The sequence below is a fragment of the Podarcis cretensis genome, assembly GCF_951804945.1.
Source record: "Podarcis cretensis genome assembly, chromosome: 14".
NCBI classification, from domain to species: Eukaryota; Metazoa; Chordata; class Lepidosauria; order Squamata; family Lacertidae; genus Podarcis; species Podarcis cretensis.
In genome coordinates, this window is record NC_137183.1 from 37930769 (window position 1) to 37951766 (window position 20998).

At 45.6% G+C, this 20998-nt stretch overlaps 1 protein-coding gene across 2 annotated transcripts in view; it reads left to right on the top strand.

Moving 5' to 3' along the window:
* The window catches only part of PIGQ (phosphatidylinositol glycan anchor biosynthesis class Q), a 32010-nt gene extending 28141 nt beyond the window's left edge, over positions 1-3869 (top strand). For both annotated transcript variants that reach the window (XM_079952390.1, XM_079952389.1), the window contains exon 11: positions 199-3869. In XM_079952390.1, coding sequence (XP_079808516.1) covers positions 199-351 — 153 coding nt within the window. In that variant the 3' untranslated portion in view covers positions 352-3869. The remainder of the gene's footprint in view (positions 1-198) is intronic.
* Positions 3870-20998: the final 17129 nt, after the last annotated feature.

Below are 20998 nucleotides of genomic sequence, written 5' to 3' on the forward strand. Positions count from 1 at the left end.
CTCCTGTTTCCAAGAGTGTGAAATAGATCACCAAACGGTCAGGCGTGAAGCTTTAATTTGAGAGGAGCAACTCTTTACGCAGGAAAGGAGTTGCACGCACAAATCCACACAGGCACACCGCTCACCCTGTGCGCATGACTCAGCCTTGTCCAGGTACAGCCGCTGCAACTGTCCCTCTCGCTCCTTCTCTCCCGGCAGATAAACCCTCTGACCTACGGCCGCGTGGTGCAGCTGTACAAGCTCCCAACATACAGCTGCTACCCCAAGGACTCCTGGGGCTCTTTGTACAAGAAGCTGCTTGTTGGGGAGCTGATCTACCCTTGGAAGCATAAAGGAGAGAAGCAGGACTGATTCGCAGCAGCTGAGGTGGACTGCAAATGCTTGAGCCAGAAAGGAACACTGGAGAGGCAGGGCTGTTACTCCTGGCAAAAGACACCTTGGAAACAGCAGCTGCCGAGTGGTACCCGATGGATGCTTCATTTTGCCAGGAATGTGTTGGGCGGTCAGTTTCCAAGGAGGGAGGGATTCATTTCAGGAATGGGCTCCCCTTTTCCTCTGGATTGAGGGAATTCCTTCTCCCCACCACCACTCAACAAAACATTATCTAATCCCGAGTTAGAAATTGCCAGCCTGGAAGTATCAGGTGGCCAGATTAACGTGACAGCCGAGAGGAAATCTGTTTTCATTTGTTTGTTTTCTTATGGTAAGCTGCCATTTCTGCAGGAGCCCAGTGCGTGGTATCTGACACACAATTCCACTTCTTGATAATTTCAGCTTCACTTCCCCCCCACTCCTGACATACAAGTGTCTAGCCCATGTGATTGTGATGATGTGGGTAAAGATGTATGGGCAACATCTGTCACAAGCTTGGGAGCCAAAGGGGTAGCCCAGTAAGACCTCCAGTGGTCTGGAGAGTCTGCCCAGCTCCAATCAATTCCTGTTGGGGGACAAGCACCTGGGGAGAGCCAATGTTTTTATACCCTGCTTGCAGGGTTCCCAAAAGTATTTGGCCAGCCACTGTCAGAGACAGGAGGATGCTGGTCTGGTTGGAGCCATGTCCTCATCCAGGAGGACTTTGTTCTTAAAGTATTATGAATTAATGGGCAAGCTAGCTCTGAAATGTATCATGTAGCTTATGTGATTGATTTCTCTTTGACAAATACCTGCCATGGTGGGATGTGAGAGATGGACAAGCTGAATCAGGACCATGGCATCTTTAACCCTCTGCCATCCTGATTAGAATGGAGCCCATGTACATCTGCTATTTGCAACAGGAAGAAAGTTCTCATGGGTGCTGATAGGGCTTTATTCCCATTGAAGATAGCAGGTGGGGGAAATTCTGTGGGCAAGGGGTTACATGCTCTCCCTGGCATACTCCTGATCCATTTCCCACCCACACCAGCTCTTTGTTGAAAAGGAATCAGCTATACAATGTCAAACTACATGACAAACATTGTGTCTAGTCTGGCCCACAGTTAATTACAGAGTTCCTTGCCTCCCCTGCCCCTGGCAAGTGACTAGAAACCCATAGCAGATTATGCAAAATTGGAAAAAAATGCATTGGAAATTATGTAAATATGCTCCCAGGTCACGACATTTAGTTTTACTCATCCCAGACTTTTGCTTTCTTTTTTAGATTATATGACATGGTTGTTGTTTTCAAAAGTAGCCCCACTCAGCTTGTCACAGCACTTCTACAAGCGTATTGTGATATGTCCATTAAAAGGGGGTGGGGTGGGGATCATTACAGGCAATGACCATTTTGTGCAAGGGTTCCGTTCCCTGCCCCCGCACATGTCGGCGGACCGCATATAAGCCCGTCCCGCCCTGTTCCACCCCGCCCCCATTCTGCCTTCTTCTGGGTCCAAGGACCTGTGCGTAGGCTCATCAGTTGGACATGTCTAAAATGGTCACCGCCTGTATTACACTGCCTGTAGGATAATTCTAGGACAAATGTAGACTGCCCCAAAACTTTGATATATAAATATTTAGTAGAGAATGCACACTTGCCATGCTTTTTTATACCAGAAACCGCAGAAGATCTTTATTATCTAGTATTTGATCATTCTGAGCTCCCTATTACATAATTTGGCCCTAGTGAGGCTTAGAACAATTAGTAAGCAGATGATGGATCCATGTACTTGGTGATTTTTAAAAATGTTTTAAGCCAGTTTATTGGACGTTGAATTCTATATTGGAGGCAAATCTGCTTTGAGCACCCTAATAGAAGCTGGTGGAAGTGCACGCTGGATAGCCTCTTATCTGTTGCTTAATTTGGGAGCTGGACTTTATTGTATTTCAGGCAACTTGACGTGAAGGAAATGATTCCTAGACAAGGAACTGGAAGCATACTTCACTTTTCAAGTCAGCTCCATTGAAAGTCCTTGGGGCAGATTCTTTCTGAACAGTTTTAGGTCAGTGTGTTTCTGTAAGATGAAGGCCCAAAGTACTCACTGCCTTGCCATTAAGTTTCAACTGAAGAGCCACTTCTAAGTGCCACAGTACAAAGCAATAATCGGTGTACCTCTCAAGGCTCTATGATGGCCAAGAACATTCCTGGTTTTTTTAAACCTTTTTTTAAGTCAAAGCTTTAATGTTCATTTCACCACCAGTCCTTGATTTCCAACATGTCTTCCTCCTACCCATTGGCGTTTCTGTTTCCACCATGCCTCATAGCAGGTGGTACCTGCCAATCTTAATAGCACAACCACTAGCCTCCAGCTGTGTGACACACACACACACACACACACACACACACACACACACTTTAGCATTAACATTACTCTCTACTCAGGACAGACAGTGACGACATACCCAGGGCACGATTCATGCCGGTGCTTCCATACTTCATCCTCAGGCAAACAGCAATGCCCTGAGTGGGGAATTAAGGTGGTTTTGGCAAGGCCAGTGGAGCAGGCCCTGGCCTCGAGACACTGCCAAGGATGGGGCACTAGGGGACCCCTTCAAACATGGAGCTGGCTGGCCCTTGCTTAGCTGTGGATCCGGACTCATTTGGTGTGCTGCCAGCCTCATGTAGCAACAGCCAAATACACAGTGTTGCCCTTCCTTGCGATTTGATGTGACGTGATTGAGGCCCATTTAGTAGCATGGGTGCACCTTGCAGCACCTCCATGTCTCTCTTTCACCATATGGACTCCCATCGGAGAGAGGCCGTTATTTGTATTTCCCTGCTTTACGTTGACAGACGTGCATTGAATTTGATGTTGCCACATAGCCACTGTGTATATTCTTAAGCCATAACAGAGACAACCTTTAGCCGTGACACTTGTGCCTAGTTATAGAGCCCTGTTCTGTATGCATGTGGTCTTGTGTATGCACAGTGGGCCTAAGAAACACACTCAGAAAGCCACACACTCCATGTTTCTGAACAAGACTCCAATACTGCACAGAAGAACCATCCCGATGGAAATGAAATATCTTCATATGTGCACGCTCATTGCAGGATGGAGATCATAAATCGTTCTAATTTCTCTCACACTTTTACTTAATTTGCTGAGAGTTCTCATGAATGTCCTCTTTCTTGTGTCTGCTTTTCCCTGGGCCTTGCTCTGGTGTGAGCATTGTTGTTGGCCTGAGGGGGGCAGTTTGCCAATTCCATTCCGGTCACAGGCAGAATGGAGCAAGCACTCAGCTTGCTGCACTCATCTTGCTGATGCCAGCACTCTAGAACTCTTAAGGGGGAGAGGACGTGCAGCCTGGTCTTCTCTGTCTGCACAGTGTCCCTGCCTGTGTTGTCTTCTGCCAAGCATTGGAGAACGCCCAGGAACTCTTGCCCTGCCCTGGCATTGCCAAAACAGGACTTTACTTCTCTGTTAGGATACTGCTGCCAATAAAAATGATTTATCTGAGCCTTTCTTGCAAAACTATGTTAGTGCTTCACTTAAAAGCAACAAAACCGCATCTTAAGCAATGATTATGGTCTAGAATCCCTACCGTAAGTAGAAATACACCACTACTACTACTCTTGCTCAAGCGCCATGTGATGTTGTCAGCAGGAAATATCTCCCTCCTTAAGTTACATAGAAAGACTCTGCTTGTGGTTTCTGGGGTTTGCCTTCTAATGCAGTCCAACTGTTTGACTCAGTCCTCCAACCAAAGACATGAGCCTTGATATAGTGTCACCCATGTGTGCTCACTTCTATTCTGCTAGCATAAACAGGGGCCCCCGACCACCATCCTTTGCTGCCCCAGTTGATGCTGCTCTGGATTCCCAACGGATGGGCTTGTTCTCTAAGATTGCAGTTCCAAAGTGACAGTGGTAAAAAGGTAAAGTGGTAGAGAATCTGTTTTGTATGCAGAAGGCTCCAGGCTCAATCCTGTGCATCTCTGCTGCCAGTTAGTGTAAATCAGTGGTTTTCAACCATTGTGCCATGAATGATTGTCAGGAGTACCACGGGCAACGCTGGCCTCTGTCCTTCTTTCCTTCCCTCCCTCCTCTGATGCCCTCTTGCATCTCTGCCTCCCAAACGCTTGTGCAACTGTTTGTTGCAGAAGCTCTGGGGCTGGCCAGGGGGAGCTTCCCAGGCCCCTGTGGGGCAGTGTGAGGAGGCACCTCTTTTGGGGGCAGGGGGGAAGCTCAGAGACCAGGAACAGCAGCTGCAGCTGCCCAGAGGACTTCCAAGGAGAGGGGAGAGGAGACTGAGGGAACACTCCACAAAGGAGGATGTTCAAAAAAGGGTGAGAGGCTGGCAGCTCTGCAGGCAAGGGGTGACATAACTGGGCTCCTGAGCCCCACAGGGGTGCTGCAGAAAGAATGTTGTTGGTCAAGAGAGCCGTGGACTCAAAAAGGTTGAAAACCTCTGGTGTAAACTCTGAGCTAAATGGACCAAAGGTCTGACTCAGTATAAGGCAGCTTCCTAAGAGCATCTATCCTTGTTTTTATATTTGGCTTTACATTGTTTCTTTGAGACTTTTTTCTGAAAATGATAAAATTATTATTATTAAGCAATATTAGTGGTCTGCAGTAGTTTGAAATTCCTCGTTCTGATAGCAAACTGCTTTCTATTGGTGCTGGGCCAGTGTCATGCTTTGTTTATCTTGAAAATCCACTGCAGCATCAAAATGATTTAATCTTCCTCGTCACTGGAAATACAGAGGGATTAGATCATGCAGTACGGTCCACTGAATGAGAAAGGACTCTGAATTTATACCTGCCTCTCGTTCCTCCCCTTCCCCATGCTGCTTCTGCTGCTTTCAGTCTGGATTGGATTCAAACCGCTTAAACCATCTGGTGAGTCAGGGTTGCAAACCATCTGATCTCATGAGCTTTCTGTTTGTCTTGCTTATGTGCCAGCTGGCATGTGCTTTGGGGGGAGTGTAGATGAAGATTTCCAACATTTATTTCTGCTGTGTCTCAAGAGCAGCTTTTGTAGGCCTTTACCAAACTGAGTCTGACATGGGTGGATCAGGCCAACAAGTTGGTATTGCGTGGACAAATGGGTGGCATTAATAGCATCATCACCATTTTCCTTTCATTTTTTAAATATACGAATGAGAGGCAGGAGAGGGAGAAGTAGAATGGAGGAGGAAGTGTGATGACAGGAGAAAACAAAGAGAGAGAGAGGTGGGCATATCTGGTCAGAAATTTCAAAAAGGGGATTCCAGGATCTGATCACAACATCTGAAACATTTGCTGCCATGTTGGTGTTTCTGAGGATGCCTTGAGTCTCAGTGTGGATGCCCAGGAGCCAATGGAGTTCCTCTCGAATGTATGGAGAACATTCTGAAGATCTTAGCTGACCTGTTCCCTAGCTAACTAACCCCAGAGCTCCACATTTTCAGTAATAAACTATGAAGAGTTGCAAATGTCCATGCCAATAACCAAAGAAATGTTTAACTGGTGATTATGGTTACAAATGTTGGATGACTCTACAAAAGTACTTCTCTAGTCTTATTGGCCTGAATGGAAACTCGCATTGTGATTCATATATACAAAGGGCTAGAAAGGCATTTGAGTCTGTATTTGTTTTAAAGCTGAGGTCATAAAGCGATACTCAGTGAACAAGACTAAACATAGATGGCCAATGCAACTTCAAAGTACACAACTGAAAAGCCAACCAAGCATGCAGATTTGTCACAGCATGTGGCAACCGGATGCTTTGGATTCCAACTCCCATCAGCCACAGCCATAAAGGGAGTGGAGGGCACCAGGATGGGGAGGGCTACCCTATGTAGAATATTAGATCAAAGAGTCTCCATACCAACCAGCTGTATTCTGATTCACAAAATCCCCTCTGATTTTTTTGGCTTCCACTCCAAACATAGTCACCTTGCTTTTGATATGCTTGCCTTGATTTGCCAGGAAAGGATTTTAAGTTCATCAGGTCAAGTCCTCAGTTGGGAAATAGACTTCTACTTACTAAAAATGCATGGATGAATTGGTACATACTGTTATGGACTATTACAGTGGTTCTCCTGGGAGTGGGGAAGCTATGGTGCTCCAGATGCTGTTGTATTCCATCAGCCCAAGCCAGCATTTCCAATGGTTGGGGATAACAAGAGTTGTAATTTCAGCAACAGCTGGCAGGGCACGGGCTCCCTATCAGTCTTGACCCTGGGATCAATGAACTAGAGCAGGCACGTCCAACAAGTAGATTGTAATCTACTGGTAGATCACTGGACGTTTGTGGTAGATCACTGGCAGATCACTGGCTCCCCCTAAAGAAGCTCAACAAGTTTGGCTCCCCTACAAAAAGCTCAACAACTTTGACCTGAACCCAAAAAAGGGGGTAGATCACTGCCAGTCTGTAACGCCATGAGTAGATAGCAGTCTCTTGGGAGTTGGCCATCCGTGAACTAGAGGACTGGATCCAAAGGCAAACAGCATCCCAGTCCAGCCATAGAAGCAAGTCCACAAGATGAGCTTGTAGTACCTGTGCCCCTCCTACCTAAAAATGTGAAATTGCCATTCCCTGACTCAGAAGCCTCCTTCGCAGAAGCCCTAGGACAATTCTGCTCAACTGGAGTAAAAAAAATATATGCCAGAGTGGACTGTTCCTTATGAGTCACCTTTCAGGAAAGGTGGAGATTACCATTGAGATAGTTCTTCTGCTCCTGTATAAGGCTCAGCCAAAGGCTATCTGATGCTGAAGCAGCATTACAGTTTTGTTCTCCTATAGTGCAGCCTGAGCCCTACTTGGATGTCAGGGTTGCACCATAACACCATCCCTACCTCAAGGGTCAGTGTCCTCAAGTGAGAGGTCAGCCCCCATAATGAAGGGGACAGTGGTAGGCGTTTGTTTCTTCTATTGATCAGCTGTTTCCCAACTTTCTTCCATCATGGAACTCAGGGTAGTATGCAGAGGGGGCTTCCCATATAGGTGGTTGCTTTGCAGACACCTTCCAAGGTGGTGATGGTTTTATTTCATTTAGGAATGAATTGCTTCCTGCGAAGGGGAAGGAATGTAGCTCAGTGGTAGAGCATCTAATCTGCCTTGTGTGCAAAAGGTCCCTTGTTCAATCCCCAGCATCTCCAAGCAGGGTTGGGAATCACAGAATTGTAGAATTGTAGAGTTGGAAGGGACCACAAAGATCATCTAGTGCAACCCCCTGCAATGCAGGAACCCACAACCTTGAGATTAAGAGTCTCATGCTCTACTGACTGAGCTATGTCCCTTGCCTGAAACCCAGGAGATCTGCTTCCAAACAGTGAGGTAAACAGACCAGTGGTCTGGCTTGGTATAAGGCAGCTTCCTATGTTCCTATATTTGATTATTCTCCCTTTTGGAAGCCTGTGTAGTGGTTAGAGCACTAGGACTTGGGAGACCACGGTTCAATTCCCTACTCAGCCATGAAACTCATTGGGTGAGCTTTGGCCAGTCACTCTCTCTCATAATGCTGGAACTCATGAATATCCAATGAATGTTGGGAAATTCACAACAGATAAAAGAAAGCACTTCTTCATGTAGCACATAGTTAAACTATGGAGCTTACTTCCACAGGAGACAGTGATGGACAAATTCATGGAGAAGGCTATCAGCAGCTACTAGCCATGGCAGAGGCATCTGACTACCAGTTGTTGGGAAATGATGAGGGAGAGGGTAGAGTGTTCTTGTGCTTGGGTCCTGCTTGAAGGTGTCCCAGAAGCATCTGCCACAGTGAGAGCAGCACACTGGACAAGATGAGCCATTGGCCTGATCCTGAATTCTCTTCTTATGCCCTTACGTTATGTTCTTCTAGAGTGCTATGATGTATCAAAGGATCTCTCCAATGGGGCAGGGTGGTTGCTTTTTAAGTGTCAGTCAATTTTACATCTGATTGCCTTGTTGAATGCTGAGCTGCCAAGCGCAGGGGAAAGTTTCACATGTGAACAAATTGAGTGTTTTAAAACACCACTCTTTCTCTACTTGTAGCCGAGACTTCCTTCCTGGCCTGGCGTCGCTTTAAAAAATCTGCCCGGCTTTTAAACAGTTTGCTGAACAGCTCCAGCCTAGCAGGCAGAACAGGCTAGGGTTCATTGTCCTAACATGTTATCATAACAGCAGCTGCGGGGGGTGGGGGATGGACCATGCCTGTCCGTTCCTAGCTGGATGCTCTGCAAAACTCTCATTGCATAAACAAGGCTAAAGAGGGTTAAGATCAACATTGCCTTTAAGAGAAAAAAGTGCAACCTGGAAAAGATCTTTGCACATCCCAATCCTGATTGCATTGCCTACTGTTTCTTGCAATTGCATGTTTCATATGCCATTTAGTTTGGCTGTGAACCATGTGATCAGAGTCTGCCAGAGCAATTCTACCACAAGAAACCAAATTGACAAGATCCATCCATCCCTAATCTCCAGTGTAAAGGAACTCGGTTCCTAAGGCAAGACACTTGTCTCTTCTGGAGATCAGGGTAAATGGGCTGGTGGCGTAGGAAGTTTCTCGGGTTCAGCCATTGGTCATCCAGGATGGAAGCATCCTGTTCAAATACCCTACTAGTTTCAGTGAATGGTGGTTTTCACATAGAATGCTTTGCTTTCCCTAAAGAGAGGGGATTTCTATAAGCAAGTCCATGTGAAGAAATCCCTGGAAAGCTCACCAGCTTTATCAAAGCTGGGTGGATTAAAGCTACACATTCTCTCTTCCTCACACGCTGGCCTCCCCCCATCTCTTATTTCCCAGACTGCCCCCCCCCCCGTGCCTGTAATTTCCTTTCTCTATCTTGCTTTCCCTGCACCCCTCTAATATCAGAGAGAGTATTATCTGTTGTGGTCTTTTAATCTACAATCCCTCCAATCCCTTGAGAAGGCAATTGGCAGGAGGGGTAATGTGAAAGAGAGGGAGCAGCAGAAGCGCCAGAGGATCCCAACTAGGCAGCTGCTGCTGCTTCGTTTTTCTTTTGTCAATACTGTGATGAGCCGATGCTGTTTTAAATAAGATGTTTTGGACCTTATCCAGAGAAGCATTAGTTGGGCTAAGGACTAGCAACCCAATACAAGTCTGTGTAGGACAATGATGTGGCTACAGAATTATTTATTTTATATATTAGGTTTATATCCCACCTTTCCTCCAAATAACTCCTTCACCTGTCCTTACAAAACAACCCTGTGAGGTAGGTTAGGCTGAGATACAGTGATTTGCACCAGGTTACCCAGGGAGCTTCATAGTTGAGTGGGGATTCAAACCCTGGTCATGGCCCAACACTTACACCACACCGGCTATCCAGTGTTACCTACCAAGTACATGAAAAGACAGGAAAATAAAATGGTCAGGGAGAACAGTGGGACAGACCCTTCTGCCCAGAGCAATACTGCAGGATGGAGTAAGATGCCTCAAACTGGTCGGTGGTTAATTTATCTCAGTACTGTTTGCAGCTGCTCTCCAACAGCTGCTCTCCAAGCTTTCAAGTAGGTGGATTTTCCCAGGTTTACCTGGAGATGCCAGGGATTGAACCTGGGACCTTCTGTATGCAAGGCAGATGCTCTGCCACTGAGCTAGAGCCGTTCCCCACCCACATGCTATGTGAAGTGGTCCTGGTGCTGGTAATTGTTAAGCTGCCCCGGATCTCTAGGAGAGCACAAGGATGCATCTCAACAAAGAAGTGAGTTTGAAGTCAACACTGGTCCTTTCCAGTTATACAACATCTTGGGCCTTTTCACATCTAGAAATGATAGGCGCTGTTTCTCTAGGGGATATTTTGTTTATTCTGAGAGAAGGGTGGGGAAAACACTTCTCAGAATAGAAAAGGCCGTGGGAGAGAGTGCACGTGCCAACAGCTCCTCTTAGAGGCTGGGAAGTGGGGAAAACTTATGTCCTTTGGTTAATAGAGAAAGGACCTCTCCTGACCTTTGCTCTGCTGCCATCCTCCTCCTCCTCCTCGGCTCTGCAAAAAAAAAAATCAGTGAAGGCAGCATCCAAAAAGTCAGCTTCTGCAGTTTCTCTGTCTCCCTCTGATCACATGTAGTTGAGACCTCTCTCAGGACCATTAGAGCAGGGGTGAGGAAGCAGTGACCCTCCAGATGTTGCTTGACTATAGCTCCCATCATTCTTGGCCCTTGGCCATGCTGGCTGGGACTCATGGGAGTTGGGAGTCCAACAACATCTGGGGGACCACAAGTTCCCCATTTCTGTGTGAGAGAGAAACCAAGGTTGTCTTCCAAAATGAAGAGAGTGGCAGCTGTAAAAATGGTGAATTCCATGTTAGAAATGGTTATGAAATGGGTTGAAAATAAAAACACTGATATCACAAGAACCTGAGAACATCAGAAGAGCCTGCTGGATCAGGCCAATGGCCCATCTAGTCCAGTATCCTGTGGGAAACTAGGAAGCAGAATTCGAGCACAAGAGCACTCTCTTCTCTGGCAGTTTCCAGCAACCGGTGTTCAAAAGCATTGTCACCTCCAGCTGTGGGCACAGAGCATAGTCATCATGGCTAGTAGCCCTCAGTAGCCCTCGCTTCCATGAATTTGTCTGATCCTCTTTTAAAGCCATCCAGGTTGGTGGCCATCACAGTGGCCTGTGGGAGTGAGTTCCATAGTTTTAACTATGCATTGCATTAAAAAGTCATTCCTTTTGGATGTCCACAAGTTCTAGTGTTATGATAAAAACTTTTCTTTATACACTTTCTCCATGCCATGCCTAATTTTATAAACTTCTAGCATGTCAGCTCTCACCTTTTCTCTGAACTCAAAAGTCCCATGATGCAACTATGACAACTTGATAATCATACAAATCTGTGGTGTGACCTCACTTGGCATACTGTCTAAAGTTCCAGCTGCTGCATCACACAAAAGTTACTGTAGAGCTGGAAAAGTTTCAGAAAGGGGCAAGCAAAATGATCAAATGGCTGGAACAAACACCCACCCACCCCATGAGGAAAGGAACTTTTTAGAGGGTGAGGGGACAAGATAGAGGTGTATTAAAAAACTATGCACATGATGGAGAAATATTAGAACTTAGGAGCCACCCAATGAAGTTGAATGGTAGAAGATTCAGGACAGATAAAAGAAAGGACATCACACAGCCTATTGAATCCGCTTCCACATGAAGCAGTGATGGCTACCAGCCTGGGTAGTTTTAAAAGAGGATTAGACAAATTCATGAAGAAGAGGGCTATCCATAGCTACTGTCAATGGTTATGTTATACCTCCACTGTTGAAGGCAGTCAGTATGCCTCTGAATAGAAGTTGCTGGGGATTGCAGGTAGAGAGAATGTTGCCCAGTGAAGTGGGGCAGCTGGGGCTCCGTTGCTTTTCCAGCTTCCCAACACTGTGGGTCACTGCCTCTTACTGAGAGGAGGAAGGCTGAGGTACAGGGACCTCAGCGTTGTGCACTGTGTAGCAGCAGAACCAGCCTGATGCTCCTTCTGTCATGCAGTAGGCTGATCTTCCTGTGCTCCATCCCTCCCCTTCTGGTAAGTGGCAGTGACCCGCCATGTTGGGAAGTCAGGAGAGCAAGCGAGCCCTTGCCACGCTGCCTCACCAGCCACCAATGAAGGGAGGTGCTCTTTTGCTTGTGTCCTATTTGCTAGTTTCCCACAGGCATCTGCTTGGCCACAGTGGGGACATGGTGCTAGGCTAGATGGACCTTTGGTCTGGCCCATCAGGACTCTTATGCTCTTAAGACACCCACATGTTAAGTCCTCCTCTAATCCCCAATTATGGAGAATTGTATTTAATGGCATGACATCACCCTGCAAGGAGTCTCCCTGCCAGCCAGAGAGAAGGGACAGGGAAGCCCGCAGTACGATGGCATCACATTGTGCCTGGAGAAAGGAACCATCTGGCCCCAAACACATTTGCTGTTAATATCTTGGTGAAATAAACAACCGAATTGCTTTGCTGAGAAGAGAGGTTTGCCTCGTTCCCAGCAATCGGAAGCTCCCATTGGTAACAAGTGACCTCAGTTTCTTGGGGTCAAGCAAGCACCTCCCTTGAGTCGTAACATAAATCATGGATGGTTTGGAAATTGTCAGGAGAGAGACCAGCTGCTTGACCTGGAAGAGGCACCCAATAAAGCTGAAATCTGCAAGGATCAAAATAAAGGAAGTCTTTCTCACACTGCCTCTGACTGACGCTAGGAGAGAGAGATGTACTGTACAGAATGAATTTGGTCCTGGACAAACCCCCTACTAATGGAGGCACCAACAGAATAATCAGCAATGTCTGCCAGGTGGAAAGGAAAGGAAGGATGGTTCAACTGTTGTGGCAAAATGACATTGGGAAGCCTATGCCACCCCAAACATGGAAAACTGGATACAAGACCTCCTGAAACTAGCAGCTCATAAGAAAATTCTGCTCCATAAAGGACATAAAAAGTCAAGCTTCCATGGGATTTGGAACATGTTTTTTGAACTTTTCACTGAGTAATGCCCACAACCAGGAGACAGAACATATTAGTTACTACCCATATTAGAATACTACCCTTAAGTTGCAAGGGAGAGTGGCTTGTTGCTTTCAGTCTTCTCACTCCCTCCTCAATTTAGTGTGGTTTTAAATATGTATAGGTACTTCCAGATATCTGGAGTTTTAGATCAGGTGCCAGTCATTAATTTTCCAGGATTTTATGAATTCAGGGGCAGGGAGTGGATTGTCCCCAGTGCAGAAGGTCCTACGTTATTTTTGTTGTTGTTTTTCTCAGCAATTTTCAAGTGGTATGTGGAAAGAAAAGTTTAGCAACCACTGGTCTGCGTTGACAGGCAGTGACACTCTAGGATTTCAGGCAGGGACTCTCTCCAGCCCTACAGGGATTGAACCTGTGACCTTCTGATGCTCTGCCACTAAGCTATGGACCTCTCCCTTTGCCTTTCAAGCAAGCAGCTTGAACAAGAGTCCAATCTGGCCGCCCTGAAATCTGCAGCCAATGTCTGACTATATATATGCATTATTCCTCCCTGGGCTATAAGTCAGTTCTCCAGCTCTGATTTCCATCCGGCCTTTTGCTGTTCTCTGCTTTCCTTTGTTTCTCCCCCTCCTTTGAGTTTTCCCAGCAGCAATGGCAGCAAATAAAAGAATTTTTTGACGTGTATGAAATATTAATAACTGATGCTCGGAGCAGTCTTTGCCTTGTGTTGCGCTGCACCTTTCTCCTCTCGGGAGCTGGACGCACTTGGCAAGGCAACTTCAAGGATGCCGAAGCAAAGGGGCTCATAATGGGTGGTGTTTGGAGTGCAGCTGCTGTTCCCTGGGAGCATCAAATACGTACAACCACTAGTGACCGGGGCTCGTGGGGTCTGGGAGCCCAACAGCAAGTGAAGCAAAAGCCAATGAGAGGCAGAGGCAACTCATTCTGGTTAGCTCCCCTATAAGGAAAGGCTGCAGCAATTTGGACTTGTCATTTTAGAGAAAAGGCAAGTAAGAGGTGACATGGAAGAAGTTTATAAAGTGATACATGGCATAGAGACAACGGATAGAGAATGGGGTTTTTTCTCTTTCTTTCATTAACCTAGAACTCGGTGAAGCCGAATTGTGGAAGATTCAGGACAGACAAAAAGGACATTTTTTTACATAGCACGTAGCTGAACTATGCTAGAGGCAGGGATGGCCACCAACTTGATTGGCTTTAAAAGAGGATATTGGACAAATTCATGGAGGAGAAGGCCATCAATGGCTATTAGCCACAATGACTATGCTCTGCTTCCACGGTTAGAGGCAGTAATGCTTCTAAATACCAGTTGCTGGAAGCCACAGGAGGGGAAAGCACTGTTGTGCTTGGGTCCTGCATCTGGTTGGCAAAACATCTGCATCTGTGAAAACAGGATGCTGAATGAGTTGGGTCACTGGCCTGATCCCACAGGCTCTAAAGTGCTCTTCTTGTCCCAATCATCCTCCCTGCTGAGTTCTACAAGGGTGAAGCTGAGACTAGGAGATAGAAGGCAGTTCCACCCCCTGGATTGGTTGCAAACAGGAAGGTAGGCAGATGGGCGCTGGTTAAGGGAAGGCAATGGTTGGTGGGGCAGTACCCCATTTGCCCTAATACACAACTTTCCACTGATTACTACCAAAGCCAAACATATGAACAAGGATGTGGGCTTAGCTGGTAAAACCAAGCTTGCCTTTAGGATAGGGATGTTTGCATTTAAAGGGAAAATCTACCAAATCCACACTTTTTGAAACAATATGCAAACTGAAACACAGCCAGCCTTTGAAATTCACACACCTCCGAATTTTGCAGTTCAGTTTACCAGGCCAAGTAATGTGTACCCTCCCCCCCCAAAAAAAAAAGTGTGGGAAAATGCATATATTTGTGAAAATAACATACAAGAACTGTGTTCTACTAGGAGAAACTGTTTGCCAAAATGTGCATGTTAGTCAAAACTGCATACAAAAATATGCTTATTAGGAGAAATTTCATAAATCGCTGGGGAAATATGGAGAGCTGGATTTAAGATTAGGAAAATTAGAAACCTGGAAGACTAAAACTGACGGATGTGTCCATCTTTCCTCCAGGACCAGCCTTACTATGCAGCTGTTATGCAGGGCTGCAGATCTCCAACTTTCAGTTTCCATGTTTTTGTGTGTATATTTAAGGGTGCAGTTTTGATGTTTTTGAGCACGTCATTTTGACTTCTTGCTTTAAATAGCCATGGCTTCCCCAAAAGGATCCTGAGAACTGTAATTTGTTAAGTTCTCTGAGGGTTATTAAGACACAACCCACCACATTTCCCTCACAAAGCTACAGTTCCCTGGGAAAAGGGATTGATTGTTAAACCACTCTGGAAATTGCAGCTCTGAGAGGTGAATAGGGGGTCTCTTCACAACTCTCAGCATCCTTAACAAACTGTGGCTCCCAGGATTCTTTCAGGGACTGCTTAAAGTGGTATGATACTCTTTAAATGTATAGTGCATATGGACCACACACACACATACAAGTAAAGAAGGTGGTGTAAAGTGGTTAGCCTATCAAACTAGGACAGTGCCTCTCAGTCTAGCCTACCTCACAAGGTTGATTAAATGAGGAGGGGGAGAACCATGTACACAACCCTGAGCTCCTTGGAGAAAAACGGAGATTTTAATGCAATAAATACATACCATCTTTCAATACGAATATTTCTATAGAATATGTCTCTGTGTGTATAAATATATATGATGAGAAAGGCCTTTTCTGGCTGTAATCTTGACCTCTTAACATATATCCTTCATCTAAGCATCATCTTGTCTCAGTGTCAGAGCAAAAGCACTAATAACAAGGGGGGGGCAGAATGGAGCTGGCAGCAAAATAGGAGATATATAGGATATCTATCTATCTATCTATCATCTATCTATCATCTATCTATCATCTATCTATCTATCTATCTATCTATCTATCTATCATCTATCTATATCTATATCTATATCTATATCTATATCTATATCTATATCTATATCTATATCTATATCTATCTATCTATCTATCTATCTATCTATCTATCTATCATCTATATCTGAAGTGGGCCAGGGGGGTCTGGAGTTGTGGGGCCCCTTAAGTTTGGAGGGACTTTGAAACATGCTTTTAAATATTTTCTGGACTACACTGTTGACTGTGGGGAATGGGACTGTGGGGAATGGGCTGATCTGCTGAGGAGAGATGGAGATATTTTTGAGTTGGAACATCCCCGAGACCTACTCCTCAATGAGAAAGGAAAGAAATTAAGAAAGAGATCTACAAAAGACAAAGTAAAGTGCAAGTACAAACAAGAAGAAGAGCTGCAGAAGGGACATGGAAAAGACTTAAGAGCCTCGGATATAAGATTACCAGGTTGATGGACTAGATGGAATGGACAGTAAGGACTGACATAACCCGAGACCAGGAAGAAGAGATGCTGGAGGAAGATTGGAAGAAAACTTTAAAAAAATTATTTTGGGAATTAGTGTAAAATTAATGAGTATTAGGAAAAATGTTGGAATGAAAATATTTGGCTTTAGCAGAAATGTTATAAGGAATTATGTATAAATAAATATTAAGTTTTAAGTCTTAAGGTATTTTTGGGAAGATAAGGTTAAAATAAACTAAGGTAAACTGAATGATAGAATATAGTGAAAGATGGAAAGGATTTGCTGAGTTAATTAATAGGTTAGACTGTTAAGACAAACTATTTTAAAAATTGAGAAGGATGGAAAGAATTTGCTGAAATAAATAACTAAACCAGAATACAAAAAGGGAGGTGTGAGGAGGTCGATGAAACAAGTTAATGAAAGTTAAATATATGGAATATTGTGTTTTTATTGTTATTGTTGTATTGATTTTTATGTCTTTTTTCTTTTTTCCCTCTTTTAAGTATTGTTATATATGCTTTGAAAATTTTCTTTTGTTGTTGTTGCTTTCTTCTTTTTTCTTTCTCTGTAATTTTTGAAACTTCTAATAAATATCATTTATCATTTATCATCTATATATCATCTCCCTGGGAATGCAGCCCATTTATTAACATCTACATGGAGACCTGGGACGCAGGTGGCGCTGTGGGTTAAAGCCTCAGCGCCTAGGACTTGCCGATCGAAAGGTCGGCGGTTCGAATCCCTGCGGCGGGGTGCGCTCCCGCTGCTCGGTCCCAGCGCCTGCCAACCTAGCAGTTCGAAAGCACCTCCGGGTGCAAGTAGATAAATAGGGACCGCTTACCAGCGGGAAGGTAAACGGCGTTTCCGTGTGCGGCTCTGGCTCTGGCTCTGGCTCTGGCCAGAGCAGCGATGTCACGCTGGCCACGTGACCCGGAAGTGTCTCCGGACAGCGCTGGCCCCTGGCCTCTTAAGTGAGATGGGCGCACAACCCCAGAGTCTGTCAAGACTGGCCCGTACGGGCAGGGGTACCTTTACCTTTACCTTTACATGGAGACCTGACTCAATAGTCAATCTTTATCATATGACGCACACACAAATCAACATGCCTTAGTCCGTATCCTCAAGAAGAGGCAACAGCAGAGGTTGCATTTCAAAAAGCTGGGAGTGAATTTTTGAGTGGGCTGGGTTATAAGTATTTCATGAGCTGCCAGGTCACTTCTCTGGTGCACTATTAATAATTCACTCTTGCAATGCTCTATTTAGCATCTAAAATTATCCCTTCCTTTCGACAGTGCAGAACTAACAAAGCCCTGGGCCGCCTCTCCTGGCATTTCTCTGTTTTCCACAGCCACCTCCTTTTCATTTCCAGACTCCTCAGCTACTGTTTGGCTTAGAAAAAGCCAGGCTTGGGAGGGAGCAGAAGAGTCCCTGCAGCGAAACGACATGCCCGGTAGAAGGATGCTTTAACAATCAACAGAGCCTGTCCTTCCCTGATTCAGAGGGTGGCAGGAGGAGGAGCGCGATTCATTTGGGAGCAATTGAAAAACGGGGGACCAAATGGAGCCCATTGGTTGATAGTGTTTGATAGGCGAGAGTAGCCAATGGATATGAAGGGGGTTTGCTTTAATTACCTCGTTCATCACATTCATAGGAAGCTGCCTAATACTGAGTCAGACCATTGGGTCTATCTAACTCGATCTTGTCAATACTGACTGGCAGTGGTTCTCTTTAGGGTGAGTCAGATGATAAGTCTCTCCCAATCCTACCTGAAGATGCCAGGGATTGAAACTGGGATGTTCTGCCATTGAGCTACAGCTCTTCCCCTAAAACCAAAGCAAGGTTCCAGTCCTCATGAGTCTGAATTAAGGACAGGTTTAATTATAAATACAGGAAATCAGATCCTGGGGTTCATCAAGCTCAATCCTGTCCACAAAGACTAGCAACAGCTGTCTGGGATTTCGGGAATGAAACATTCCCAACTCTACCTGGCGACACTGGAGACTCAACCTGGGATCTTCTGAATGCAAAACAGATGTTCCGCCACTGAGCTACAACTCCTTCTCTGAAGAATCTGGCCTTGCTCATTTCCTCTTCCTTTCCTTCTCTCCTTCTCTCTCTCCTTCCCTCCTTTTGATGGGGAATCAGGCAGGTCTGCCATCAGATGAGTGAAGTCAACTTCACTTCTTCCTCGCAAGCATCTCTGGGTATGTTTGCAACGAGAAAAGTCTACTCTCTAACCAAGATTCCACAGTCAAACGCTGCTCACCTTGCAAAATGAAAGGGTTTCAGTGGGTAATTGGACCCTGTTATCCCAATAATCTGGAAATGCACAGGGAACTGTCCCTGGTTAAGGGACAAACAAGTAAAATGGATCCTGTGGCGCCTGAGGAGGTCAATTCCTAAACCTTCCAAGAGAAATCTCTGTAGCTGGAGCTCAGCAGTGTCTGGAGACAAAGGCTCACCCCTGCTCAGCTCCTATCAGTGACAAATCCACGCCACAGACAATGGTTTCTGGGCTAATCCTTTTATAGCTGCACAACCACTAATTAAGACTCCAAAGCCAGCCTGCCTTGCCATACTGAACAATGACGCTGTTCTAAAAGGCTCTTCTTGCCAGGAAGGCAAGAGAGGCCGCAGAAGTTTGGGAACTGGCTCCCTCTGGCACACACCCCCCCCCATCAGTATGCTGCACAGGGCCATTTTACTTGTCAGTTTGGGTGCTGGGATGTGGGCGGCGGATGAGGAGGGTTGTTAGTAGCTTTGGTTTTTGCTGAGGCGGAAGCGTTCCCGTAAAAGAGAGAGGAAGCATTCTGGCCGCTGCTGCATTAATGGACATTAATATGAGGGACCAGGCCTAAAGGGTTTCCTGTCACAGGGAGGAGGGTGTGCATTGCACAGATTCATGGCACTCAAACTTTCACCGCACAGTTTGACTCCAGCCAACTCCTAGCAGATCCTTCTGCAGTGTCGCGGCAGTCTGCACGGTCAAGAAACAAGGCTGATTGCAGGTGATCATTCCTGTAGCTTCTCCCTTTCATCACTGCTGGGGAAATAGTCCTCAGCCACCAATGCTCCCTTATGGTATATTCTATCACCACCTGCTAGCAATACCTTCTGCATTCTGCAAAGCCCTCTCAGGGCTTGAACAAGACATTTTGGCCTGGGAAGTAACGCAGTTCTGAAGGAGAAGGTTGCCAGTTCACTCCAGAATATTAACTGCTGAGATCTGTCATGTCTGTTGCAAGGCAGAATATGGAAAGCTCACAAGTAATTAAAGGAATGGTGATATAAAAATTAAGAGGGACATAAATGGTAGGAGCTGAGTAGCAGAACTTGGCAGTTGCAGCATCTAAGTTCATAAACACATTAAGAGGCTTTTTCTAATAACAAGGAATCCACAGTGGAAGAGTTATGGGTTTTGGGAGATCTGGTTCATGGAATTGGGAGTACTTCCAGGCTCCCCCTTGCCTAGCAGGTTTATCTGGCTGGGTGACTCTGTTCATTTTGGTTCCTCTCTGTTTCTTATTTTTTCAGTCTTAAATTCAGTTCTCCACATTTCTGCGTCAGTTTGCAATTAAAAAATCATCAGCAACTCTCTCCTAATATATCCATTGCAATTTTGCGTAATATGCATTTTTCACAAAGCAGTTTTCCTCAATATAATACCAGTTTATGTTATTTTCATTTATATGTATGCTTTACCCCAGTATGTACACCTTACTTGGAGGCAGAACTCCACTGCAAAATTCAAGGAAGTGCAAATTTCAAAGGAGGGATGTTTCCATTCATGTATTGTTTCACAAAGCAGAAGTTGGATGGCTATCTGTCGTGTATGCTTTAGCTGAATTTCCTGCACTACACGGGGTTGGACTAGATGACCCCCAAGGTCCCTTCCACCTCTGCAAGCCTATGATTCCATGATTTTATGTGAACTAAATCAAATTTCTCTCCCATGTCCTTTAATCAGAAGTGGATAATCACTATGAATTTCTATTCAAAATGTCCTCGAGTGCCGGTAGAGCATCACTCTGTGGCACTGGCAATATCTTAAATAGCAGTTTGCATCTGTCTGCCACCCAACAATTGGGGTGGTGGCAGTGCCAATCAGGCTGGCCAAGTCACTGGGGCTCCAGGAAGCTGCATAGAGTCACTTTCAGTCAAGATGCAATGATCACCTATTCCATGATCAGCTGGGTGCTTGTGAGCCAGGGATGGGAAACAACCTCAGGCCCAGGTGCCAGATGCATCCCTCCAAGCCTACCTGGCCCTTGGGACCCTCCCCAGACCACCCCATCCCCAGGTGGTCCTGCTTCCCAGCCTCCCCAAGTGTTTTTGCCTGGCTGCAATGAGTCCTCGAACTCTGATCAAGTTTCTTGTTCGCCTGGATGGAGGATAGGGAAGAGTGCGTGTATACAAACTAGCCTGCTTTAGAAAAGCAAAATTTACATGCATTGCTCTGCCCTCTTTTACCTTTGACTCCACCTACTCCTGGCATGTGGTCCCCAGAGGGTGCCTAGAAAGGAATGTCGCCCTCCAGGTGAAAATGGTTCCCAATGTCTGCTATATTCATGGGAAATGACTGCCAAGGGCACCGGGTAGCTGCAGAGTATTATGCCTGAATTCGGTCTAGCAGCCAGGCTGGGCTTCATGATGAGGCGGCAGTCACCAAAACAAGACTGTAGGAAGCCGTTCAAGCATTGCTTTTGCCAGATAGGGTTTAACCCCACGGAAAGCAGATCCCCCCTTCAGTCCTCTTGGCTGAATGTAGGATCTCAGCCTCCCCTTTTTTCACAATAACTCTCCTC